This window comes from Melanerpes formicivorus, unplaced genomic scaffold (genome assembly GCF_026170545.1).
Source record: "Melanerpes formicivorus ecotype bairdi unplaced genomic scaffold, bMelFor1.0.p_v2 SCAF_9, whole genome shotgun sequence".
NCBI classification, from domain to species: Eukaryota; Metazoa; Chordata; class Aves; order Piciformes; family Picidae; genus Melanerpes; species Melanerpes formicivorus.
Window position 1 is genome coordinate 11854430 of NW_027142361.1, and position 18707 is coordinate 11873136.

Consider the following 18707-nt stretch of genomic DNA (forward strand, 5'->3'; position numbering starts at 1 on the left):
AAAGACAATTAAACCCCAAAACCTGATGTGAAAATGCTTGTGAGCTCATGTCCTGCTGATGGAGGTGAGGGGGTCCCAGCTCATTGCTGCTGCCTTGATCAGGTCATAGAATCCTCAGATGACAAAATGGTTGTGGGTGGGAAGGGACCTTAAAAGATCATCTAGCCCAACCCCCCTGCAGGGACACCTTCAAATGAAGCAGGTTGCTCAGAGCCTAGTCCAGCCTGACCTGGAATGGTTCCAGGAATGGAACTTCTGCCATCTCCCTGGGCAGCCTGAGCCAGGAGCTCACCACCCTCAGCATAAACATTTATTTTCTTTTCTCTCTAGTCTGCATCTTCCCTCTTGTAGTTTTAAACCATCAGCCTTTGTCCTGTCACAACAGGCTCTGCTGAAGTCTATCCCCAGCTTCCTTACAGGCCCCTTTAAGTACTGAAAGGCCACAAGAAGGTCTCCCCAAAGCTTTCTCTTCTCCAGGCTGAACAACCTCAACTCTCTCAGCCTGTCCTCACAACAGAGGGGGTCCAGCCCTTTACATTATTTTTGCAGTCTCCTCTGGACCTGTTCCAGCAGGTCCATATCTCTCCTGTGCCGAGGACCCTGGTGCTGGACCCAGCACTGCAGGTGGGGAATAACCAAAGCAGAGCAGAGGGACAGCATTCCCTTTACCTACTGCCCATGCTGCTTTGGATGCAGCCCAGGAGGTCGTTGTCTTCTGGGCTGTGAGTGCACATTGTGGGCTCCTGCCCAGCTTTTCACCCACCTGCAACTCCAGGTCCTTCTCATCCTGAAGCAGGGCTGCTCTCCATCCCTTCATGCCCAAGCCTGGATTGATACCAGGCATTGCCCTCACCCAGGTGCAGGACTTGACCTTGTTAAACCTGAGGAGATTCACACAAGCTCACTTGTCAGGGTCCTCAGAGCCGCAATAGGACCCTTTGGTGTTCCAAACCAGCTTGATGCACACCAGAGCTGCAACACTCCAATTTTCAAACAGCTTCTCAGATGTTTAATCATTAACTCAAGAGCCAAGCTCTAGCTTGGAAGCAGCCTAGTGAGTGAACTTTGGGTAGGACAAAAGATACTGCCCTGGAAGTGGCAAAGGACACAGGGATATTGTTTTGGGAGTGAAAAGGACACAGAGGAGGTGACAGGGACACAGTCCTCCACATAGCTCTGGAGGACACAAAGCACTGCTCAGAGGAGCTTTATTTTCTCTCTCCATCTCTAGATTCCTCCATTTCCATCTCTCCCTTTCCCCACCCACCCTGGCCTGTCTCCACTATCCCCATCGCTGCCTGTCCTTGCTTATCCCCCTTCCCCTGGCCCTCTCATCACCCCACACAGAGACTCCTCATCTGCAGGGTCCCCACCACACCACTACAGTGTCTTTCCTTCAGGGAAGGGATGCTCAGCTCCTAGGACCCCGGGCGTGGTGAGGATGTCGGCCATCCCCGATGCGTTGGGCCGCCCGCGGAGCAGCTCCTCTCGCAGCCTGGCTGGGACGCTGGAGACCTCTCTAGGCATGGGGACGCTGGAGATGGACAAGGAGGAGATGCGCATCCTCAAGGTCTGCTTCTACAGCAACAGCTTCAACATGGGGAAGAACTTCAAGCTGGTTAAATGCTCCGTGACAACAGAGATCCGGGTAGGTGGGCAGAGCAGTGTGCAGAGGTGGGGAGGGGAAGCTGCTCACAGGATCACAGAAACATTCAGGCTGGAAAAGAGCCTCAGGATCACCAAGTCCAACCAACAACCCTACTCTGCAAGGGTCACCCCTAAACCATGTCCCCAAGCACCACATCCAAATCACCTTTAAACACATCCAGGCTTGGTGACTCAAGCACCTCCCTGGGCAGCACCTTCCAATCCCTGACTACTCTTGCTGGGAAATTTTTTTCCCCAATGTCCAGTCTAAACCTACCCAGTCTTAGCTGGAGGCCATTCCCTCTTGTTCTGTCACTAATTACCTGTGAGAAGAGACCAGCACAAGCATCTCCACAACGTCCTTCCAGGTAGTTGTAGACAGCAATGAGGTCTCCCCTCAGCCTCCTCTTTTACAGGCTAACCATCCCCAGCTCCCTCAGTCACTCTCCATAAGATTTATTCTCCAGGCCCTTCAGCAGCTTCCTTGCCCTCCTCTGCACTGGCTCCAGCACCTCCACATCTCTCCTGCAGTGAGACCTTATTGCTGTCTACAACTACCTGAAGGGAGGTTGTAGCCAGGTGGGGATCGGTCTGTTCTCCCAGGCAACCACCAACAGAACAAGAGGACTGTGGCCGGTTGACGTTGCCCCCTTAAGAAAGGGAATATGGTGGACGGAAGTTGGTAAACGGAAGGACAGATAAGGAGCCAGTTCTAGCTTGGCTTAGTAGGTGTTATGATACAGGTGCTTCAGCTCTAACAGTTGGAGACAAGTCAGCAGCTCAGTTAGGAACTCTCTCAAGGGACAATGGAATAGATAGACATCTAGGTGAAGCTCTCGGTAAGGTTAATCTGTGGATACGCCTTTTAATAGCGGTTGCCCTGAGATACCCTTCCCGAGATGATCTTCCCTGGAATCCTAAACCCTGGACTACCATAGATGAGGGAATTAAGCGCTTGAGGGAATTTGCTGTTAGAGAGCTACTCTATGGTGAACATGAAACTATGAATCCTGATGACATTCCTGTGGGTATTGGTCTTGCTAAAAAGATCATCAAACTTGCTCCTTCTAATTATGCAAACATTCTGGCAAGCAGAATTGTATCGAGAAGTTATGGTGGAGCTTCTCCCACGGTTGGCCAATTCAGTGATCAAATGAGACAATTGGAGGATAGCATGACACGTGGTTCTTTGGTTTCAGCCATTAAAACGATGTCTGGTGATATTCAGAATTGCATAAGAGAGTTAAAAGATGAATTTAGAAACTCCATATCCCAATTGGCACAAAGGGATAATTTCAATTCTTCCTCCAGGTGGGTACAAGTCTCATCTGTGAGGAATACACGTCCTCCAAGGAGGTCATTCCAAAACAGGACATTCCAAAACAGGTCATTCCAAAACAGACCACCAAGGCAATCACGTAGAACTATTTGGATAACTCTGCGTGATCAGTTTGGTGAGAACATGAACCGCTGGGATGGCCAACCAACTTCTAATCTTTTCAGGAGACTGAGGGAATTGCAAAGTGGCAGAACCCAAGGTAGCAATACCAGAAGGGTAGCTGTTACTTCCACAGTTCCCCAGAACGACTCTTATGGTTCCAACAGTGGCTCCAGTTATAACATGCAAAGTTATAACCCTGCACAATATGTGCAATGCACATGTGCGCATGTTCCCCATAACTAGGGGTGCCCTGCCTCCCGCCAGGGGGAGGAGAGGGATAACAGAGATAATAGAATCTATTGGGATGTGTACATCCAGTGGCCTGGCACTTCACAATTTCGGAAGTACAGGGCCTTGGTTGACACAGGAGCTCAGTGCACCATAATACCATCAAATTATCAGGGATCAGAGTCTATAACTATTCTGGGAGTCACTGGTGGATCTCAAGAGTTAAGTAAAGTGGAGGTTAATATAAGTTTAACTGGTAAACAATGGAGAAAGCATACAGTTGTGACCGGACCTGATGCACCTTGTATTTTGGGAATTGATTTTCTGAGAGAAGGGCGTTTCAAAGACCCTAGAGGTTACAAATGGGCTTTTGGAGTAGCTTCTATAGAAATTGATGGACAAAAATTGAAGCTGTCTGCCAGACCTGAACTTTCTGATGAATCTGCAGTTGTGGGACAACATAAGATACAGGACATTAAATTGCCGGTTGCTTCTCAGACTGTGCATCACAGACAATACAGAACCAACCGTGACTCTTTGTTGCCCATTCAGAATCTGATTCGTCAGTTGGAGAGTCAGAAAGTCGTCAGCAAAACTCATTCACCTTTCAACAGTCCGGTGTGGCCTGTGCGGAAGCAGAATGGAGACTGGCGTCTGACAGTAGACTACCGAGCCCTAAATGAAGTGACACCACCTATGAGTGCAGCAGTACCAGACATGATGGAACTACAGTATGAGCTGGAATCCAAAGAGGCCAAATGGTATGCTACCATAGACATTGCTAATGCATTTTTCTCTATTCCCATAGCAGAGGAATGCAGGCCTCAGTTTGCTTTCACCTGGAGAGGAATCCAGTACACTTTCAACAGGCTGCCAATGGGCTGGATCCACAGCTCAAGTATCTGTCATGCGGTGATACACGATGCTCTGGAGAAAGGAGGTGCTCCAGAACACATCCAGTTCATCGATGATATCATCGTCTGGGGTAAAACTGCTGAGGAAGTCTTCGAGAAAGGTAACAAAATCATTGACATTCTTCTGAATGCAGGTTTTGCCATCAAACGAGACAAGGTGAAAGGACCTACCACAGAAATTCAGTTTCTGGGAGTGCGGTGGCAGGATGGTCGCCGACACATTCCAGTGGATGTGGTAAATAGAGTCTCTACCATGGCAAGTCCCACAAACAAGCAAGAGACCCTACGTTTCTTGGGGATAGTGGGATTTTGGAGACTACACATTCCTGGATACAGTCAAATTGTGAAACCTCTGTATGATGTGACTCGAAAGAGAAACCACTTCCACTGGGGACCTGAGCAGCAAGCAGCCTTTGACCAGATAAAGCAAGAGGTAATTCAAGCAATGGGTCTGGGACCTGTCCGAGATGGTCCAGACATTAAGAACATTTTGTACACGGCTGCAAGTGACAATGGTCCAACCTGGTGCTTGTGGCAAAAAGCTCCAGGGGAGACACGTGGACGACCTCTTGGTTTCTGGAGTCGAGGTTACAGAGGTTCAGAGGCTAATTATACTCCAACAGAGAAAGAAATTTTAGCTGCCTATGAAGGAGTAAAAGCATCTTCTGAAGTGATTGGAACTGAATCACAACTTCTTCTAGCTCCCAGATTACCAGTTTTGAATTGGATGTTCAAAGGCAAAGGATCCACGCCACATCATGCCACAGACTCAACCTGGTCCAAGTGGATGGCTCTGATAACACAGAGAGCTCGAATGGGAAATCTTGAAAGACCTGGTCTAGTGGAGGTGATCTCAAGTTGGCCTGAAGGCATCAACTGTGCTAAACCTCCAGAGGAGAAAGTAACTCGTGCTGAGGAAGCTCCTCCTTACAATGACCTCTCTGATGATGAAAAGAAATATGCTTTGTTCACAGACGGTTCCTGTCGTCTTGTTGGAAACAAGCGAAGGTGGAAGGCTGCAGTGTGGAGTCCAACACGCCGAGTTGCAGAGGCGAAAGATGGGGAAGGAGAATCCAGTCAGTTCGCAGAGGTAAAAGCTGTCCAGCTAGCTCTCGACATGGTGAACGTGAGAGATGGCCAAAGCTTTATCTCTACACCGACTCATGGATGGTAGCCAATGCTCTATGGGGTTGGCTAAAGAACTGGAAGAAGAGTGGTTGGCAGAGAAAAGGAAAACCCATTTGGGCAGCCAACCTGTGGCAGGACATTGCTGATCGAATCGAGAGAATTCCAGTGAAAGTGAGACACATTGATGCTCACATTCCTAAGAGCAAAGCTACTGAGGAACAGCAACACAACCATCAGGCAGATCTAGCTGCAAGAGTTTCTCAAGTAGACATGGACTCTAATCTTGATCTCGACTGGAAACACCGAGGTGAGATATTCTTAGCTCGGTGGGCTCACGATTCGTCAGGACATCAAGGCAGAGATGCAACATACCAATGGGCTCGTGACAGATCCATAGACATCTCCATGGATGCTATCACTCAAGTCATCCATGACTGTGACATTTGTGCTGCTATTAAGCAGGCAAAACGACTTAAGCCCTTGTGGTATGGTGACAGATGGTCTAAGTACAAGTATGGTGAAGCTTGGCAGATTGACTACATCACTCTACCACGTTCTCGTTCTGGTAAGCAGTACGTGCTTACTATGGTAGAGGCAAGCACTGGATGGTTGGAAACTTATCCAGTTCCACATGCAACTGCACGCAACACCATTCTCGGTCTGGAGAGACAGATCCTGTGGAGACACGGAACTCCGGAGAGGATTGAGTCAGACAACGGAACTCATTTCAAGAACAACCTTGTAAAGAACTGGGCAAAAGAGCACGGTATTGAGTGGATATTCCACATTCCCTACTATGCACCAGCTTCAGGGAAGATTGAACGCTACAATGGTTTGTTGAAGACCACTCTCAAAGCCATGGGAGGTGGATCTTTGAAAAACTGGGAAAAACATTTAGCACAAGCAACCTGGCTGGTAAATAGTAGAGGTTCAGTGAACCGAGCTGGACCTGCACATTCAGATTTGCTACAGAAAGTAGAAGGTGATAGAGTTCCTGTTGTTAGAGAAAAGAATCTGTTAGGTAAAACTGTTTGGGTATTTTCACCCTCAGGAGAGGCTAAACCTGTCCGAGGGGTGGTTTCAGCTGAAGGTCCGGGTCACACTTATTGGGTAATGCAAGAGAATGGTGAAATTCAGTGTATTCCACAAAGAAATTTAACTTTAGCTGAAAGAAGTTAATTTCAAAATGCTGTACAGCTACATCGCGTCCAGAGGAAGAATCAACGAGGAATCTACGGTGCACGAACCCTGAGATCCCTGAGAGCCCTGAGTCAACTAAGAGACCCTGAGATTTCCCTGTTTCCCTTTTCTTCGCTTCATCAGTGAAGAAATGAACTGTTTTCCATTTTTCTCATTTTCTGATTTTCTTGGACTTTTGAATCATCTACATCTGAGCATAGCCGGAATGGACTATGAAATTTACTCACGAACTGTAAATATCGTTTTGGATTAGATGGACAGTATGAACAGCCAATGAAATTGTTTAGAAGGGGTGGACTGTGGCCGGTTGACGTTGCCCCCTTAAGAAAGGGAATATGGTGGACGGAAGTTGGTAAACGGAAGGAATAGTCTAAACTAATTTCATTGGACGAGTGGGAGGAAGCACCTTTCTGAGCTGGGACTATACTGAGTTTCTCCAGCACCTTATCTTCAGTCTTGCTTCCGCCTTTCTACGGTGCGGCTGCTCTCTGTCCCTGTGCTGGGCTTTCTGCCAAGGCTCCGGCCTTGAGAGAAAAACTGATAAGGCCTGTATTAACTCCTTTCCAATTAACACAAAACTGCTTTTAACTTCTTTCTTTCGCTCTCTCTCTCTTCTAACCTAATCTGGGGAAAGGGGGGAAAGAGGGGAAAGAGGAGGTGGGGAACCCCCCTCTCTGCCGAGAGGGGTTCACTCTCATTTCTGTGTTACTCTGTTGTATATCTTTGTATATATTGTAGATATTGTAAATTTGTAAATATCTCCCTGCAAACCCTACATCGCTTTGTAAATATAGCTCCACTGCTTTGCTAATTCAGCTTGCGAGTTTGTTTTTCCTTTCCCTTCAATTTTTTTTCCTTTTACTTTACAAAGGGGGAAGGGAGGAGGCTTCTCGGCCTTACCTTCCATCCCACGACAAGGACACAGTCTCAAGCTGTGCCAGGGGAGGTTCAGGCTGGATGTTAGGAAGAAGTTCTTCCCAGAAAGAGAGATTGGCCATTGGAATGTGCTGCCCAGGGAGGTGGTGGAGTCACCATCCCTGGAGGTGTTTAGGAAGAGACTGGATGGGGTGCTTGGTGCCATGGTTTAGTTGATTAGATGGTGTTGGTTGATAGGTTGGACTTGATGATCTCAAAGGTCTCTTCCAACCTGGTCTATTCTAGTCTATTCTAGTCTAGTCTAGTCTAAAACTGGACATAATACTCAAGGTGTGGCCTCCCCAGAGCTGAGTGCAAGGGGACAATCACCTCCCCTGTTGTGTCCTCCAACATCAAATCATTGAACCATTTGGGCTGGAAGAGACATTTAAGATCCTCAAGTCCAAGTGTTAACCCAGCACTGGCAGCTCACCACTGAACCATGTCCCTCAGCACCACATTTCCATTATTTTCTCAATCCTTCCAGGGTTGCTGACTCAGCCACTTCTGCCCCAGGGACATTTCTGTTGTATTCATACAGTTCTCCTCCTTGTCCTTTGTGGTGGTTTGGAGAGAAGGCCTAGCTTCCTCCCCCCCACAAAGAGGAAAAAAAGAACCACAGCTAACCCACCCGGAGAAGCAAGGGAAATGCTATATTTTACAAGCAATGTGGAAAATGCAAGATATGTACACAATATACAGTATTTACAAGATATATGCAGAAATATACATCAAAGTAAAAAAAAAACAAGAATACAGGAATGAAATTCCCTCCTCCTCCGGAGGGTTCCCCCCTGTACCCCCCTTCTCTCCCCCTACCTCCCTTTTTTCCCAAAGAGGGTTAGAAAGAGAGAAAAGGTAATTATTAATAAAGCAGAATTCTACTATGCCTCATGCGAATTAGTTGCTTATCTGTTCAGGGTCGCTCTGGCAGGGAGCCCAGAAGCAGGCAAGCTGGAAGGGAGAAGGAAAGGGACAAACTGAGGAAAGTTCCAACTGAACTCAAAATTTAAAACTGCATTCTACCAATCTACCAATGAAATTCATTTAGAATATCTGATTGTTTTTGTTAATATTCCAAAACATTCAGCCAGAGTGTCCCAGCACTGTCCCTTTTCTTAAAGGCACAGTCTCAAATGGCCACATCCTTCCACTATCTAAAGTTCTTCTGGAGCTCAGCTGGGGATTCTTGGGTCTCAGCCCTGCTCGTTTCTACCCCAGAAGGTGATCAGGTCCATCCTGGTGAGCGGCTGCATCGGGCCCGACATCAAGCTGGCCGAGTGCTACGGGCTGCGCCTCAAGCACGTCAAATCTGATGAGATCCACTGGCTGCACCCCGACCTGACAGTGGGGGAAGTGCAGGAGAAGTATGAGTGCCTGCATCTGGAGGCTGAGTGGAGGTAGGACCCTTGATGGGCCCTCTCTGTGTCCCCAAACCCCTTCCGAGGCAGGGATGTGGGGACCACCGAGCCCCATGCTGGTGGAAATCTCCAGCAGCCTGCTCCTCACTGAGGGCTTCTTGTGTTGCTAGGTATGACCTCCAGATCCGTTACCTGCCAGAGGACTTCATTGAGCGCTTCAAAGAGGACAGGACCACCTTGCTCTACTTCTACCAGCAGGTCAGAGGTGACCCTGGAGCTGTCTTAGCCCCAACAAGATCTACTCTCCAACTGCCCTAACCCACACCCCACATCCAGGAGGTTGTTTCCTCCTCCCTAGCCCAGAAAAAAACCCCATGATTCCCAAGAGTCCCAAGACTTTGAAGCCCATTTACCTTCACCTCGAGCTGCTGAACCCCCAACCTGCAGCCTATGGGCAGCTCCTATGATCCCATCCTGCTGCTGGATCAGTGCACCCCCATCAGACAGCTCAGGTCCCAACCCCTCCACCATGCTCCTTACCCTGCTATATCTCAGAGTGGGGTGTGGAAGAGTGTAGACCCTGCAAGCATCTCCTGCCAGAATCCCCTGCAAGCATCCCTTGTGAACATCCCCTGCTAGCATCCCCTGTGAGCATCTCCTGCCAGAATCCCCTGTGAGCATCCCCTGAGCATCCTCTGCAAGCATTCCCTACCAGCATCCCTTGTGAGCATTCTCCATCTCCTGCTAGCATCCCCTGTGAGCCTCTCCTTTGAGCACCCTCTGCCAGCATCCCCTCTACCTCCTAACCCATTGTGAGCAAGCCTGGTGAGAAATCCCTGCAAGCATCCTGTGACCACCCCCTGCCAGCACTCCCATCAAACCTGCCCTGCAAGCATCCCTTGAGCATTCCCTGTATCCCTTGTGAGCATCCCTTGTGAACATCCTGAGAGCATCCTGTGTGGGCACCCCGTGAAAACATCCCTGACAGCATCCCCTGTGTGCCCCCCATGCAAGCATCCCTGACAGCATCCCCTGTGTGCCCCTCATGCAAGCATCCCTGACGGCATCCCCTCCACTTCCTGACCTCCTGTGAGCATCTCCTGCAAGTATCTTCTGCTTAGCATCCCCTGCAAGTATCCCCTCTTCCTCCTAATCCCCTGTGAGCATCCTGTGAGCACCCCTGTGTGTCCTAACCACTTGCAAGCATCCTCTCTGTCTCCTGACCCCCCGTGAGCATCCTGCACCCCCACTCTGTGTCTCCTGACTCCCTGGTCTCCCCGGCAGCTCCGCAGTGAGTACATGCAGAACTATGCCAGCAAGGTGAGCGAGGGCATGGCCCTGCAGCTCGGCTGCCTGGAGCTCAGGTACGTGTGTGCCCAGTCCTCACCGCACTGGGAGAACTGGGGAGGGCTGGCAGCAGGGTCTGGGGCCACAGAGGGATGGGCACATGGTGGGGGAATGCAGGCACAGGGTGCTTGTCTGACGTCCCTTGCTTCTGGCAGGAGGTTTTATAAGGACATGCCCCAAAACACGCTGGATAAGAAGTCCAACTTCGAGTTCTTGGAGTGAGTAGGCACAGCCCATCCTGTACCCCCAAACCCCTCACCCCAAGCGTTTGGCCTCAAGGTGCTGGGGTGATGCAGATGCCCTTCCTCATGTCCCCCTGCAGCTCCTCATACCCCCTGCAACTCCTCATTCTCCTGAAGCTCCTCATCCCCCAACAGCTCCTCATCCTTATCCTCCCACAGCTCTTCATCCCCCTGCATCTCCTCCTCCCCCCCACAGCTCCTCCTCCCCCCACAACTCCTCCTCCCCCCACAACTCTTCCTCCCCCCACAACTCTTCCTCCCCCACAACTCCTCCTTCCCCAAAACTCCTCCTTCCCCACAACTCCTCATCCCCCTGCATCTCCTCATCCCCCTGCATCTCCTCACCCCCTGCATCTCCTCATCCCCCCCACAACTCCTCATCCCCCTGACAGCTCTTCATCCCCCCACAGCTCCTCACCCCCTGCTGCTCCTCATCCCCCTGCATCTCCTCATCCCTCCACATCTCCTCATCCCCCCACAGCTCATTATCCCTCCTCATCTCCTCATCTCCCTGCTTCTCCTCATCCCCCTGCAGCTCATCATCCCCCCTCAGCCCTTCATTCTGCTCTGGGTGGGTGGCTTCTCCCCCATGAAAAGCCCATTTGACACTCAGCACCCACTGTGCTTGGTACCTCCCTCTTGTGCTGGTCTGCATCTCCCCAGGGAGGTCCCCAGCAGCCAGGGGTCCCCATGGGACTATTAATGAGTGTGAGAGGTCTCTGCTCTCCAGGAAGGAGGTGGGCCTGGACCTCTTCTTCCCCAGCCAGATGCAGGAGAACCTGAAGGTGAGTGCCTGTGTGCAGGAGTGGCTTGATGTGCATGGTCATGTCTGCTGAGGTGTGTGAGGGTGCATTTGTGTGTGTGTGAAGTGTGGTCGTGTGTGTGTGTGCAGGCACAGCTGCTCACACCTGCTGGTGCACCACCATGCACACATGTGCAGACAGAGTAGTTCTGGTGGGAAAAGATCTTCAAGATCCTCAAGTCCAACTGTTAACCCAGCACTGCCAGCTCATCAGTAAACCATGTCCCTCAGCACCACATCTATACAGCTTTTCAATCCCTCTAGGGATGGGGACTACACCACTGCCCTGGGCAGCCTATTCTAGGCAGACAGCCCTCTCAAACAAGAAATTGCCTCTCATGTCCAACCTAAACTTCCATGGCACAATTTGAGGCCATTTCCTCTTGTCCAGTCACTTGTTCCTTGGGAGAAGAGACTGACTCCCACTTCATTCCAGCCTCTTTTCAGGGAGTCATGGAGAGTGAGGAGGTCTCCCCTGAGCCTTCTTTTCTCCAGACCAAACAACTGCAGTTCCCTCAGCTGCTCCTCACAAGACTTGTGCTCTAGACCCTTCACCAGCTTTGTATCCCTTCCTTGGACAGACTCCAGCTCCTCAATGTCCTTCTTGTAGTGAGAAGCCCAAAAGTGAACCTTGTATCCGAAGTGCAGCCTCATCAGTGCCCAGCACAGGGTGATGATCCCTGCCCTGCTCCTGCTGGCCATACTATTGCTCATCCAAGCCAGGATGCTGTTGGCCTTCTTGGCCACCTGGGCACACAACAGCTTCAGCCAGCTATTGACCAGAACCCCCAGGTCTTTTTCTGCCAGGCAGCTTTGCAGCCACTTGCCTAAACCTGCAACATTCATGGGGTTCTTGTGCCTCAGGTGCAGGATCCAGGACCTGGCTGGGTTGAACCTCATCATGAAAATGATCAGGAGATTGGAGCACCTCTGCTATGAGGACAGGCTGAGGGAGCTGGGGCTGTTCAGTCTGGAGAAGAGGAAACCCCAGGGATACCTAATAGCAGCCTTCCAGTACCTGAAGGGGGCCTACCCGAAGGCTGGAGAGAGACTGTTTACAAAGGCCTGCAGTGACAGAATAAGGGACAATGGCTTCAAACTAGAGAAGAGCAGATTTAGATTGGATGTTAGAAACAAGTTCTTTACTATGAGGATGGTGGAGCAGGTTGCTCAGGGAGGTGGTTGAGGCTCCTTCCCTGGAGATATTCAAGGTGAGGTTCTACAAGGCCTTGAGCAACCTGATCTAGTTGGGGACGTCCCTGACTGCGGGGAGGTCGGACTGGATGAGCTTTGGAGGTTCCTTCTGACCTGGACCATTCTAAGAGTCTCTGGTTCTATGAGTCTAACAGTCTATGATTCTGTGAGTCTATGATTCTATGCTTCTGTGATTCTGTGATTCTATGAGTCTATGGTTCTATGATTCTATGGTTCTGTGATTCTATGGTTCTGTGATTCTGTACTTCTAAGAGTCTATGATTCTGTGATTCTGTGATTCTATGAGTCTATGGTTCTGTGATTCTATGGTTTTATGATTCTGTAATTCTAAGAGTCTATGGTTCTATGATACTGTGGTTCCATGGTTCTGAGAATCTATGGTTCTATGAGTCTATGGTTCTGTGATACTATGGTTCTATGGTTCTGAGAATCTATGGTTCTATGACTCTATGATTCTGTGATTCTGTGGTTCTATGAGACTATGGTTCTATGGTTCTGTGATTCTGTGGTTCTGAGCTCTGCCCCCCCCCCCACCCTCATGTGAGGGAGCAGACAGACAGGGTGTGCCCTCCTGTGGCCATGCCCATATGCAGCTCCCGTTCTTGGCTGCACGTTGGGGTGTGCCTGGGTGTGCCTGGGTGCTGCTGAGCCGCTTGCTGTGGGCCTGGCCAGCTGGCAGCAGGGCTCAGGGCTGCTGTGCCCACAGCCCAGGCAGTTCCGGAAGATGATCCAGCAGACGTTCCAGCAGTACGCCCTGCTGCGTGAGGAGGACTGCATCCTCAAGTTCCTCCACACCCTCTCCACCTTCGCCAACATCGACCAAGAGAGCTACCACTGTGAGCTCATTGTGAGTCAGACCATGGTGGGGCCTGGGCTGGCCTGGGCTGGCCTGGGGTGGCATAGGATGCGATGCGATGCGATGCGATGCGATGCGATGCGATGCGATGCGATGCGATGTGATGCAAGGGCATCCCCCTGCCCAGGGTACTTTGGAGCCCAGGCTCACCTGTGTCCCTCTGTGCCAGGGAGTGTGCAGGGAGGAGCACTGCAGGGTAGGGACAGCCTCCACCACAAGCTGGTGCTCAAGGCTGCAGGAGGGTGATAGATTCATTCATAGAATACCAGGTGGGAAGGGGCCTCAAGGATCATCTAGTCCAACCTTTCCAGGCAAGAATATAGCTTAAATGAGGTGGCCCAGCACCCTGGACTAGATGATCTCTGGATGGCCCTTCCAACCCAGAGCATTCTATGATCTCCCATGCCTTTAAACCCAGCAGAGGCTTGCTGAAGATGCAACCATAACCATCAGGGTGATCTTGAGCTGTTTGGGGACCATGCACAGCAGGACACTGTTTAGACAGCACAAACCAAGGGGCCTTTAAAGGTCACCTAATCCAACATGATGTTCACAAGGGACAGCATGGACAAAGCCAACCTGCTGGGGGCTGCTCCTTGCTGTGCTCCCCAGATTCATGATGGGGACTTGGGCACCCTCATCTTGGACCTTGCAGGGAGGCTTGGAACTCACTCACTGTCCCCCAAAGGGAGACATAATCCCCAACCTCCATGCAACCCCCCAGCATCACCTCCCAGAGGGCAGCTGAGCATCTCTGTCCCTCCCCTGCAGCAGGAGGAGGCTCTGGGGACTTCTTTTTGGAGAATCCTGCAAGCTGAGAGGGGCTGGGGATGCCCTGGGGGCTCTGGGGACCTTCCACACCCAGGAATCCAAGCATGGTGGCTGCAAGCTGGGGCCTGATATTTACTGAACCCCTTTGGGGTGAAAAAGCAGTAACCTAGGAGTGCTGGGAACCACAGAATATGGCAAACTAGGAGCACTGGGAAGCCTTTTGGAGCCAGGATGAGGAAAAACATCCACGCTGGGCTCCTTTATAGCATCCACCATCACCTCTCCAAACCATCCCTTCCCCAAGTCCCTGAAGGAAGATGGTTTCTCCCAAGCTGTCTCACACATGGCAACAGCTTGGAGGGGCTGGACTTTGCTGTGGGGTTACTTTCCCTCCCCAAGTTTGCCTCCTCCTTCTGCTGTCCCTTCCCAGCAAGGGTGGAGCATCATAGTGGACCTGGTCATTGGACCCAAGGGCATCCGGCAGATGACAAGCAAGGAGGCCAAGGTATAGTGGGTGCTGGGTGGGGAGTGGTGGGGGTGGCTGCTCTTAAACTGGGGGCTAAAATCAGCACTGGGGCTCTGCCTCTCTCCCCAGCCCACCTGCTTGGCTGAATTCAAGCACATCAAGTCCATCAAGTGCTCCAGCCTGGAGGATGGACAAGCAGTCCTGCAACTTGTGCTCAGTGGCACCCCCCAGGTAAGGTGTCTTGGGGAGAGGCTGCTCCAGGTGCTGAGGGGGTGTGGGTGGGAGAGGAGGATCTCCCAGTGCCTTGGGGTGGCATTGCACCCTTGTAAGTTAGGTAGGATGTGGTGGATGACTCAGTTTCCACCAAGAGAGCTCCTGCCTCCAGCCCTGGCCAAGGGGAGAGCGTCCTCCAAAGCATCTCCTCTCCTGTGAGGACAGGATGGGAGAACTGGAGAAGAGGAGGCTCTGAGGAGACCTTATGGTGGCCTTCCAGTACCTGAAAGGGGTCTACAAGAAAGCTGGGGAGGGACTTTTTAGGGTGTCAGGGAGTGATAGGACCAGAGGGAATGGATCAAAACTAGAAATGGGTAGATTCAGATTGGATGTGAGGAAGAAGTTCTTCCCCATGAGGGTGGTGAGAGACTGGCACAGGTTGCCCAGGGAGGTGGTAGAAGCCTCATCCCTGGAGGTTTTCAAGGCCAGGCTAGATGTGGCTGTGAGCAACCTGATGTGGTGTGAGGTGTCCCTGCCCATGGCAGGGGGGTTGGAACTGGCTGATCCTTGAGGTGCTTTCCAACCCTGACAATTCTATGATTCTATGATATCCCAGCCACCCCTGGGGTGCCCCTACCCCATGGTGTCATCCTTGTCTGAGGGTGGTTTGATGCCAGGCATATGTTGGCCAAGGTGTCCTGGGGTGCTGGGAAGGATGCTGCTGCAGAAACCAGGATGTGCTGTGGAGCAAGGAGTTGTTCACTGAGCTACCCCAAGGTGGCGACAAGGGAGGGACTATCCCATCCCAGCATGGCCCTGCCCCAGCTCTGGGCTCACCCAGTCCTTGGCTATCTCCTCTAGTCCCTGGCTATCAAGACAGCTTCTCTGGCTGAGGCAGAGAACATGGCTGACCTCATCGATGGCTACTGCAGGCTGCAAGGGGACTTGGAAACCTCACTCATCGTCTTCCCAAGGAGAGGTGAGCACCCTGAGGGGCACCAACCCTGGGAAACTCCCCCACTTGTGCCCTTTCAAACTCTTTCCCACTCCCTCCATGGCTACAGCATCACCCATGCCCCCAGCTGAGACCCACCAACTCCCTGCCTGTGTGGTCCTGGTGCTGGGTGGGGCCCAGAAGCTGTCAGGCTGATGGGAGATGACTGTGTTGTCCTCTTTGCAGAGAGAGGGAAGAGGATCAGCCTGCCACAGATCCCAGCCCTGTGAGTAGCACCAGACCCCACAGTGGGGCTAGGACTCCATGCTGCCCCCGACCCCATTCTCTGACCTCCCCATCTTCTCCCACCCCATAGGCACCTGGGGGACAGACAGTCCACACTGTCAGACAGCGTGAGCGTGGGTGAGTTTCGGCCTCTTCTCCTCCCTTCCCACCAGCCATGGGGATGTTCCATGGGGGTTTGGCAGAGCTGGGCATCCCCAGCAGCCCTTTGCCTGGAAGTTGAGATGCAGCTGAGCATCCTGATGGTCTTGATCCCTGTGGAGGCTGCTCCAGGCTGGGTGAGGCTGCAAGATCCTCCCCTGCCCAGTGCCATGCCTGACTCCCTGTCTGCAACTTCCTTCTTGCCCTAGAATCTGACATTTATGCTGAAATCCCTGATGAGTCTTCAAGACCAAGATCTGGAGGTAGGTTCCATGCCTCTGGCTCCTTCCTTGCCCATCTCACAGAGTCACTGCCTGGTGGGGTTGGAAGGGACCTCTGGAGTTCATCTAGTCCAACCCCCTGTTAAAACAGAGTCACTCACAACAGGTTGCCTGGGATTGGATCCAAGTGGGTTTGGTATCTCTCCAGAGGAGACTCCATAACCCCTCTGGGCAGCCTGATCCAGGGCTCCAGTATCCTCACAGGAAAGAATTTTCTCCTCCTCTTGAGACAAAACCTCCTAAGTTCCAGTTTGTGCCTACTGCCCCTTGTCCTGTTGCTGGACAGCATCTTCCTTACCCCCATCCTTTAGCTATTGATCAGCATTGAGAAGATCCTCTCAGGCTGCTCTTCTCCAGGCCAAACAGCCCCAGGTCTTAGGTTTTCCTCCTCAGAAAGATCCTTCAGTCACCTAAGCATCTTTGTAGCCCCCACTGGACTCTCTCCAGCAATTCCCTGTCTCTCTTGAACTGGGGAGCCCACAACTGGACTCCAGGTGTGGCCTCACTAGGGCAGAGTAGAGGGGGAGAACATCCCTCAACCTGCTGGCCACGCTCTTCTGAATGCACCCCAGGAGAACACTGGCCACCAGGACATATTGCTGGCTCATGGTGAAATTGCCTATCTCCCAGCACCCCAGCCAAGCCCTCCCACCTCCTCCTGCCCACTCCAGTTTCCCACCCCATCCCTCCAAAGCTGAGAACAAGGCTTTACAGTATCACAGTACAACTAAGGTTGGAAGAGACCTCGAGGATCATCGAGTCCAACCTATAAACACAGACCCCATGACTAGACCATGGCATCAAGTGCCACGTCCAATCTCCTCTTGAACGCCTCCAGGGACGGTGACTCCACCACCTCCCTGGGCAGCCCATTCCAATGACGAATGACTCGCTCGGTGAAGAACTTTCTCCTCACCTCGAGTCTAAACCTCCCCTGGCACAGCTCGAGACTGTGTCCCCTTGTTCTGGTGCTGGTTGCCTGGGAGAAGAGGCCAAACCCCTCCCGGCTACAACCACCTTTCAGGTAGTTGTAGAGGGCAATGAGGTCTCCCCTGAGCCTCCTCTTCTCCAGGCTAAACAATCCCAGCTCCCTCAGCCTCTCCTCATAGGGCTTGTGTTCAAGGCCTCTCACCAGCCTTGTTGCCCTTCTCTGGACACGTTCAAGTGTCTCGATGTCCTTCTTAAACTGAGGGACCCAGAACTGGACACAGTACTCAAGGTGCGGCCTAAGCAATGCAGAGTACAGGGGCACAATGACTTCCCTGCTCCTGCTGGCCACACTATTCCTAATGCAGGCCAGGTATTCCTAATGCAGGCCAGGTATTCCTAATGCAGGCCTGCACTTCAGAGGGACTGAAGGAGCTGCCATGAGAGAGGACCTTGCTGAGGATGTGATGGAGAGGGCTGGGGTCACCAGCATCCTCTGCCTATGTGTGGCAATGCCAGCGACGAGCAGTGTGAGCAATCTGGCAGTGCAGGCCTAGAGTCTGACATGGTGGTAGGCCATGCTCAGCATAAGTGCAGAGCCAGCTAGCAGTGTAGCAAAACAGTGCTGTGCCTTCAGCATGTTGTCTCAGTCCGGTGACACAGTTCTTTTAAATATTCCTGTGTTGTGAAATTAGAGGCACAAACGAGGCCAAAATATCAACAGCTAGACTATTTATTACATAAATAAAGTGGACATAAGAAGGGGAGAGGGAGAAAATAGAGAAGGAGAGAGAGAAGAGAGAGTGAAGAGGAAAGGAATTATATTACCACACCCCTCATCCCCCCCAAGACAGTTTGAGTCTGTGGAGGAAAGGTGCTGCAGGAGATGTTGGGTTTGTAGAGAAATGGTGCTGAGGCTCTGGCTGGGGAAGAGCTGTGGTCCTCTGGGGAGATGTTGGGTTGGTACAGGAATGGTGCTGAGGCTCTGGCTGGGGAAGAGCTGTGGTCCTCTGGGGAGATGTTGGGTTGGTACAGGAATGGTGCTGAGGCCTTGGCTGGAGAAGAGCTGTGGTCCTCTGGGCAGCCTCTTTTCTCCGGAGCAGCATTGTCCCGGCTTTCCCTTCTCAGCGGCATGGTCCGTCTCCTGTGTTTTCCTTCATCTCCGTTTTTCTCCCCTTTAATCATCCAGTCTGGGAGACACAGTCCCCCACATTTTCCTTCTGCGTTTTTCTTCTCTGTTTTTCTCCAAAATAGCCAGTAGTGGCTCCAGTCTTTTATACAGTTTTTAGTCCTTAGGTATGTATCCAAGTATTGTCCCTCAGGAATTCCAGGGGCAGGAAATAATCCTTAGGTGAATATCCAGGTATCGTTTCCC

At 51.5% G+C, this 18707-nt stretch overlaps 1 protein-coding gene across 6 annotated transcripts in view; it reads left to right on the forward strand.

The window, feature by feature from the left end:
• PTK2B (protein tyrosine kinase 2 beta) overlaps positions 1–18707 on the forward strand; it is a 56341-nt gene that overhangs the window by 23279 nt on the left and 14355 nt on the right. For all 6 annotated transcript variants that reach the window (XR_010987873.1, XR_010987872.1, XM_068143028.1 and 3 more), the window contains exons 2-14: positions 1401–1648; positions 8695–8873; positions 9005–9092; positions 10119–10198; positions 10337–10399; positions 11154–11208; positions 13147–13287; positions 14498–14572; positions 14663–14764; positions 15608–15725; positions 15927–15966; positions 16057–16103; positions 16334–16387. Coding sequence is in view for 4 of the 6 variants with exons in the window: in XM_068143028.1 (XP_067999129.1) it covers positions 1442–1648; positions 8695–8873; positions 9005–9092; positions 10119–10198; positions 10337–10399; positions 11154–11208; positions 13147–13287; positions 14498–14572; positions 14663–14764; positions 15608–15725; positions 15927–15966; positions 16057–16103; positions 16334–16387 (1249 nt within the window). In the remaining 2 variants the exon portion in view is untranslated. The remainder of the gene's footprint in view (positions 1–1400; positions 1649–8694; positions 8874–9004; positions 9093–10118; positions 10199–10336; positions 10400–11153; positions 11209–13146; positions 13288–14497; positions 14573–14662; positions 14765–15607; positions 15726–15926; positions 15967–16056; positions 16104–16333; positions 16388–18707) is intronic.